The following is a 7,938-nucleotide window of genomic DNA, read 5'->3' on the forward strand; positions in this document are numbered from 1 at the left end:
CAAAATGATGGTTTTTGTGTTTTACACTTCTGTTAAGCTAACGACCGACAGATAATATAATATTATTATATTATATTATTGCGATGACCTCTCGTGCTATAACATCTATAAGGGGTCGCCGAGCGGTCGTCAAACTCTGAAATAATTCTCGGTAATAATATAGGTTCTAATATCAATATAATTATAAAAAAAAAAACATGACGTGAATCTATCGTCCGATACACTCACCGATAAGCACTATAAATGTATTATAATGAGATTGTTCATAGTTCGAGAACAAACATTTTTAGACAACGAGTAGGTACACGTGACTCAGAGATCGATGATTACAACACTCGCGATTGCGATCAAATAATATACAATACTATCAAATAGATTAAATAAAACTTTAAAATTTTTATTTAATCTGTGGTACTATGATGAATTATAATAATAATTAGGTTTTCACCTGTGCGTGCGTGTGCGTTCGTTATCAGCGCCGCGGCGGCCGCCGGAAGTGGGTGATAATATTATTATATTACGACCGTTTGAAAAATTATGTTAAATTCTCAGGCATGACGCAATTTAAAACCGTGGAATTACACATTTAGGTAGGCACGCCGAAATAATATTATATACGACGCGACCGCCGAGCCTATTGCGCGGCAGTTCGTGTGCTGGACCGACTACTGTGCAGAGTTTAGCCGATCGATCGATCACCGTCCTCCGGAAACGCCACCGTCATCACCATGCAGGACTCGCCGTCCACAAATTTCCGTTACACCTCCCTCACGTCAAACTATTCGTTCACGTTGTTCAAGGTAGGTGTTGTAATTGAAGTTCAAAGTAGGTCCGTCAGTCCCCGACTCCCCGAAAACAAAATTTCGAAATCAAAACATAAAAAAAAATAGTAAGCAGTTCGCAATATTTTGTAGGCGCAAAATCAGAATCTTTGACCAAAGTCTTAGCCCCCCACATTAATGTTTCCTATAAAAGGGGTGGTCAGCTGCCACTCTGAATTATAAAATGTATCCCAGGCTGACGTACCTATTTTTGTGTCGGGTCGTCGGCCGCGGAAAACCGCATATGATCCATGTCTCCTTCCTGTCGTCGTGAGATATGAAAATGCCACCTCCGCCACGAAATACTTATTAATACATGGGGATGTTTTTCCTCAGGAATTGAGCCATTCCGTCGAGGGAAACGTATTCGTCTCCACGTACAGCATTCAATTTCTGTTGGTGCTTCTTGCGTTAGGCTCCAAGTCCAAGACCGGCGATCAACTCAAGACGCTGCTGCGCTTGCCACAAAAGAATGCAGAGCCGAATTACGACAATATCAAGTCGGTCATGACAAACATCGAAGTAAGTCAAGTTTTTATAGGTATCTAACGGTACCGTCTCTCTCTCTTTTCTCCACTAGCAGTCTGTAACTCTATTTGTAATAGAGATTACCGGCGGATAAAAGTTATATTATGGAATCGCTCGGGCTCGGTTGCATTAAAATATTGTAAATTTATAACAAAACAATTTTGTTCTATTTGTTAGAATGACGATAATATCGAGTTAAAATTGTATTGGTTTAAAATTAAATTGGTTATCTAACGGTGTGTTCTTCTGTCGGTAAATATTTTTTCGGGTACCTAACGCATAAAAGCTTAAAAAGCACCTTCATCGACGATCGGAAATTAAATGCGAAGAACGGTTCATTAAAGCGTTAATTTTCAAAAATATTGCATAGTATATTGAAATTGTGAATCAGAATTCGGAAAAAAGTCAATATTTTTTAATTTACAAATATTATATACAGACTATATAGTTTCCTATTAGATGACATGATATTTTTTTGTGATATAAATATAGTTTACAGTGACATAAAAATTACATTGTCGAACATGATCAGTATTATAGATTTTGAGCAGTTGGTAAGATTATATTAGATTGTATTGAGAATAATTATATTATTTACACTAAACGATTGTTGAAGTCAAATTTTAATTTTCAAAAATGTCATACCGACAGCATGATATTATATTTTGTATAATATAATAATGCAAAAACAAATATAAGTACTTATAACTATTAATTTTAATCTCTTTTGGATTTAATTGTTATTTTCAATCAAACAATGATTTATATGAAATTCGAAACCATATTATTTATCGAACGGATTTAAGTGATTGACATCTGAAATGTTGAACCATCTCACATGAATATATGGTTGAGGGCGATAGTTACCGTAACGCAACTAAAACTGTTATCTACGTCTTCTTGTTGTATAGTACGAGTTTTTACTGGGTCAAAATCTAGATACCTCCGATTAATTTACGTAAAAATTTAAAATTGTTTACGAAATTATAAATATTACAATTTAAGTGTTCAATAGTGCGAACAAACGTGTACAGTACTTTTTATACAGTACTTATTTTATATAATTTATATTTCGGTCAGATTTTTTTTTTTTTTAATAAATTTTACAAATCTGATCTTCTGGTCACTTTATAATATTATAGTGTACATCGGCTTAATTTTGAGTTAAACAAAATGTTTTAAAATTCAACATAAAATCAGAAAATTAAAATTAAAATCTGAATACCATTTATGGAACATATACAATCATAACATTTAAATTCTCATTTTTCATAGTTCAGACTAAGTATTAGTGTATTACTATACAAACTTATAATTGGAAACGAATACTAATTATCTAGATATATTAATAATTCTAATCAATAACAAGTTTTATAAAGTTTCTAGAAAATTTCTACCATATAGTATAATACTGGCTTTATAGTTAAAAATTATTAAACTTGTGTTTAAGTACCAACAAAAATTATAAAAATAATAACAGATGGTTAGTGTTTGTGTCTCTTATTTTTTTATTGGCCATAATAATGTTAAAGTATTAAAACTAAAATTAATTTATTTTTGTGCTCAACCCAGCTTCTTTTTTAAAATGCTTAAGTTTTTATGTTTTTAAAATTGAAATGAAAATTATTAAACTTTTATAAATTCACTCAAGTGTTTTGACATAAATAGTTGTCTAATTCACGCACAAAAGATACAAATATGAACAAAACATGTCCGGTCCTTTGTTTTTATTTAATTAAATCCAAGAGACAAGTGAAAAATGTGTAATGAATACTAATGCGGAGCGAATTAAATAATTAATTTGTTTATAATTGCTTTATTTAATATAAATATTTCCGTAAAATTAATAATGCCTATTTAAATTATTTGACTTAATTGGTCAACAGCTTGTTTTTCGTAAAGCTAAAATTTATAATAAATATGCATCAAAAACAAATTATATAGTAATTAACAATATAGCCATAAATTAACCTTAATTTAAATTTGATATGACTATGTACATAATTAAATATATTAAATTATATAGTAAGGTCTGATTTAGACGAAGATTAGTAAATTGTTTGTATATTATATAATATATAATACCGTAGAAGTGGCTTACTTTGGGCATCTGCTTAACTTGGGGCACAAAGGTCATTTTGGCTTATTGTCGCTATTACCTGATTTGTTATCACTATGAGATCATTTTTGATACGGATAATTAATCAACACAATATTTACAAAGTCTAGAACACATTAGAATGTAGAAGTATAGGTACCACTAGATATTTAAAATGGATGGCACTGGATTGAAATTGGTGGTTTTCGGTTGTGGATGGGACTACACATTTTCATAACATTTTTAATGTTAACCCTCTTGGTACGCACATGCGCAATACAATTAACTTTTTTAAATAGAAATTGTTTCGGAAAGACTAATTGAAATTATTCAAAGCGTGTATTTCAATAGTCCTTTGCACCTCCTAAAAAACGTTCCTCAAAGATTATTTATCTCAAATATTTACTTTTACTTTTTGTAGCGTTACCCATAACAATATGTCTGTACATTATAATAGTAACGACATGGTTAATATCGGAAGTAAAATAATTGGGTTTTAGTGTAAAATGTTTCATGCATAATATTTTGTAAACATAATATACAGTTTATGAAATTTTATTTTCTTATGATTTTTTTAAAAAATTATTTTTATTATAATTCAAGTGAGTAAATACCATTTAATAGTGAGTTTGAATTGTATACCGAACGACCACATTTTATTTGAAACATTTAAGAGTTCCAAATAAATTTGTCATTTCATTATCAAAGATAAACAGATCATAATATGTTTGTGATATTACTCTTTTCGCTTTTTGATTGCTATGTCTGAGAGATCGTCACGTCCTGTTTATTTGGATACATTAATGACATTTAGTAAGTTTGAAGTTGAATTAATTATTTTCAGGACCCTGACTATTTCACCACTGCCAATGCAGTATTTACAGATATGGCATTCGTTTTGAGAAACGATTACGTGGATAAGGTTCGTGTCTATTTGAATGCTGAAGTGAAGAGTCTCGATTTCGCTGGAAATCCTGAAAAAGAAGTATCGGAAATCAACAAGTGGGCCGAACATAAGACCGACGGAAAAATTTCCAACATTTTCGAACCAGGTAATCAAGCGACGATAATGATAATAATAATAATAATAACATAAACAGCGTGTCTGTGTAAAATTATTGTAGTGCCGACGAAAACCAGCTCGGCGATATGTCACTATAATAATTAAATATTTGAATAAGTGGTACGTAAACATAATAACAAGTACGCCTTTCATAATTTGTGGTGCCCCTTCGTGTAGGCACCATTGACAGGGACACAGTGTTGGTTTTGGCTTCGGTCGCATACTTTCGAAACGCGTGGAAAAACCAATTCACGGATACGAAGAACGCGAGTTTCTGCCTTACGCCTTCGAAGCATATCGATGTCGAAATGATGCACCAAAGGGGCCTTTTCAGATACCACCACGACGACCGTTACAAGTTCTCCGCCGTCGAACTGCCTTATAAAGTATATCATTTTTGGTTTTTTTTTTTTTATATATAAAATATGGGACATTGACATTTAACACGACGTGTCTCGATTCGTCTTACGTATCGCTGTGACAGATTGTTTTTGTTGTGAACTACTAGGCGGGTGGTTTCGATATGCTGGTCATACTGCCGGACAGGGCGGACGGGTTGAACGATTTGGAAAACGCGTTTCTGAAGGACTCGAAAAACTTCGCGTACTTGCAGGGCAACCTGACCGTCCACGATGTCACGGTGGACTTGCCGAAGTTTAAGTTCGAATCCGATGTCAGTCTCATAAAAACAATGGAAAAAGTAAGTATACTCGGCGCGGTGCGTGTGTACAAAACAAACAAAACAATACGTCAATGTCCGTGTCGTGTGTGTATTGGTATTGTGCAGTGTTATTCGATTAGGACGTGTAAAAGTTTCCAACACGAGCGCAAAATTATCTCGCTGGTTGACAGTTGACTATAATTTATACGACCTGTTTTTATCCATCGCGCCCGTCAAAACCAATTTTATATTTTTTTTCCGCCCAGTCACCGAGTGGAAAGCTTAAACGATTTAATATGTAAATAATCGTAAAAAATGTTTCGACAAATCTTATTATGGGGAAAAATAATAATATTATTATTCTCTCTCGAAATGCCGCGTATTAAGAGGTACTAACTTTATGTATATATATATAGGTTAATAAATAACATTTCTGCAGTTTCTTTATTCTACAGAGCATATAATATTATTAATATACCATATAGTCACCAATTTACGTTTATTCGTGATGGTTTACCTAATCTGATAAAACACGCGTCACTTTTAATTTAAATTCGGTTCATAACATTCTACCCGTTTTGTGTTGGATTTGTCTATTTTCGTGAGTTTTGGTATTTTTTCATTTTCATAAAAAAAAGTCAAATCTACTTGAAATCACTATTTAATTTATTTTGCGGAACGCTTAAAACGTTATTAGTTTGTTTTTTTTTTTAGAAAATTTCAATTCGTCACATATTTCATGGTGTACGCCTATGGTAAAATAGTCTTTATATTGCAACGAATTTAAATCATATTATTGAATGAAATATTTCCTAAAATAATGAGTATCTTACGTTATATGGATCTTGTAATATTAACTACCTAATACCTACTACCTAGTGTAAAAGCTTATAGAATAAAAGGTCAGAAATTTATTTGTGTTGTAATTTAACTTTTAGGAAAGAAAAAGTACTTTGATGGTTGACGGTCAAATTAAAATAGAATAAATTTAATTTAAATTTGAATACTTGATAGTATATGCAAACTCACATGCGCAAACGGTTCTGAATATTCGGTAGACCTACGGGGTTCGATCATTATGCATATCATCAAATTCATAAACACCAGTGGATACTTGTGCTGTCTCAGATATAATGACTGTAAAAATATACATTTTAAATTATACATTTTGAACTGTTACACTAATAACATTTAAACACTAAACACGATTTGGACTTATCGATATCACCACAATATCAAATCGATATTAACCACATTACTTGCCGCCATTAAAATGTCAGTACCTTAAACTTTGGACACTCGTTGTTTACCACAAATCGCGATACCTACATTGTATAACCACGCGTAGACCACATAATATTATAATGCGTAAGGAGAGTTTTAACAAGACTTCAGCAGTGGTCTTGACCTAGACAATATATAATGTAATTCGCGTGAATTTATACTTGGGAAGTTTGTCCAAAAAGTAATTTATTTGAAACGTATGCAGACTATATACTTTCGAACAACTTACAACGCTGTATGTGCGTATGTCTCTACAATACGTTCAGAGTGTAAATTAGTTTAGAAAACTTTACGTCTGTATAATATTTTACTTCTGTGAGGCTCATCAATATTGTTTTTGACAGTTGGGTTGTACCGAGATGTTCACGTCGAGTGCCGATTTCTCTTATATTAGTACGTCTGGAGCGGGTAAGCTGAAAGTTAGTGACATCAAACATAAGGCCTTTGTGAACGTCGACGAAACCGGCACCGAAGCCACAGGCGTCACTGGTAAGAACGATAACAATTATAGTATAAATATTGGATATTATTCGATTTTTTTTTTTGTTCATTTTGAAATTCCAACACAAACGACTAACATGTTTTATCATTTCAAATATAGGCTACAGCTCAAAATACAAAAAGTCAGAATACAGTCCGAGTGACGTCAAAGCCGTTAAGTTCCATGCGTGCCATTCGTTCATGTTCATTATAAAAAAAAACACAAACATTATTTTTATGGGTAGATTGTCCAACCCGAACCCTTAGTTTATACATATACGGACATGAATATTAATTATATGACACGAGTATACCTATATTATTATAGTTAAATAAATTTTGATATTTTATTAAGCAGTCATAAGTATTTAATAACAAGTAATATAAAGGCTCATAATTAATATGTACCCAACATTGTTAAAATGTTAAAAGATAATATATTATCTAACTACGCAGATTGACTAAAATGTCTATTACAATTGTTTGTAAGTATAATATAGTTTATACTTTATAGTATTCGTATAGTATAATATAGACATATAGACATATTAATATATAGTCATATATACTGTATAGCTAGTGCAACAATATTTATATAATATAAATTGTTATGTCTTAGAGTTAATACAACGGTACGTTGCAGTTGCAATGTGATGAGCCATCTCATACTATATAGTTACTCTACATTATGTTAGTTAATTTTTATTTTAAATATATTTTATATTGTATCACTGCCAATGTTTGTGCCATTTTAGTTTTATTTAATTTTTCTTAATTATTTTAATACATGAATAGGAGTCGATATATTACATGCTGTGTAGATTCAGCTACCACTGTTTTGGACAGAACACTCGGACAGGTGTGAAAAATAGGGCGTGGAGGTTATCAATCTACACATTAAAGCGATACACCATCGCCATCAAAAAACGTTTTTCCTCATTTATATTTGATGTTTTTAGGCATACTAACGCTTGACTGATAAAAATAAAAATAATTATAATAT

General features: G+C 31.8%; 1 protein-coding gene across 1 annotated transcript; it reads left to right on the top strand.

Annotated features, from left to right (window-relative positions):
• The first annotated feature begins 433 nt into the window (after positions 1–433).
• Positions 434–7,673, top strand: LOC100166003 (leukocyte elastase inhibitor). The gene is made up of 7 exons (XM_001950358.5): positions 434–800; positions 1,158–1,343; positions 4,292–4,499; positions 4,688–4,896; positions 5,019–5,210; positions 6,800–6,944; positions 7,057–7,673. Exons 1-7 carry the CDS (start codon positions 729–731, stop codon positions 7,200–7,202), a joined length of 1,158 nt encoding a protein of 385 aa, XP_001950393.1. The 5' UTR covers positions 434–728; the 3' UTR covers positions 7,203–7,673.
• The last annotated feature ends 265 nt before the right edge of the window (positions 7,674–7,938 follow it).

This window comes from Acyrthosiphon pisum, chromosome A2, assembly GCF_005508785.2.
Source record: "Acyrthosiphon pisum isolate AL4f chromosome A2, pea_aphid_22Mar2018_4r6ur, whole genome shotgun sequence".
Lineage (NCBI taxonomy): Eukaryota > Metazoa > Arthropoda > Insecta > Hemiptera > Aphididae > Acyrthosiphon > Acyrthosiphon pisum.

Excerpts from the sequence above, each read along its gene's own strand:
- LOC100166003 (XM_001950358.5), top strand. The coding sequence starts at position 729 with ATGCAGGACTCGCCGTCCACAAATTTCCGTTACACCTCCCTCACGTCA. Across the intron at positions 4,897-5,018 it reads CCGTCGAACTGCCTTATAAA|GCGGGTGGTTTCGATATGCT; the intron begins GTATATCATTTT and ends GTGAACTACTAG. Across the intron at positions 6,945-7,056 it reads CGAAGCCACAGGCGTCACTG|GCTACAGCTCAAAATACAAA; the intron begins GTAAGAACGATA and ends TTTCAAATATAG.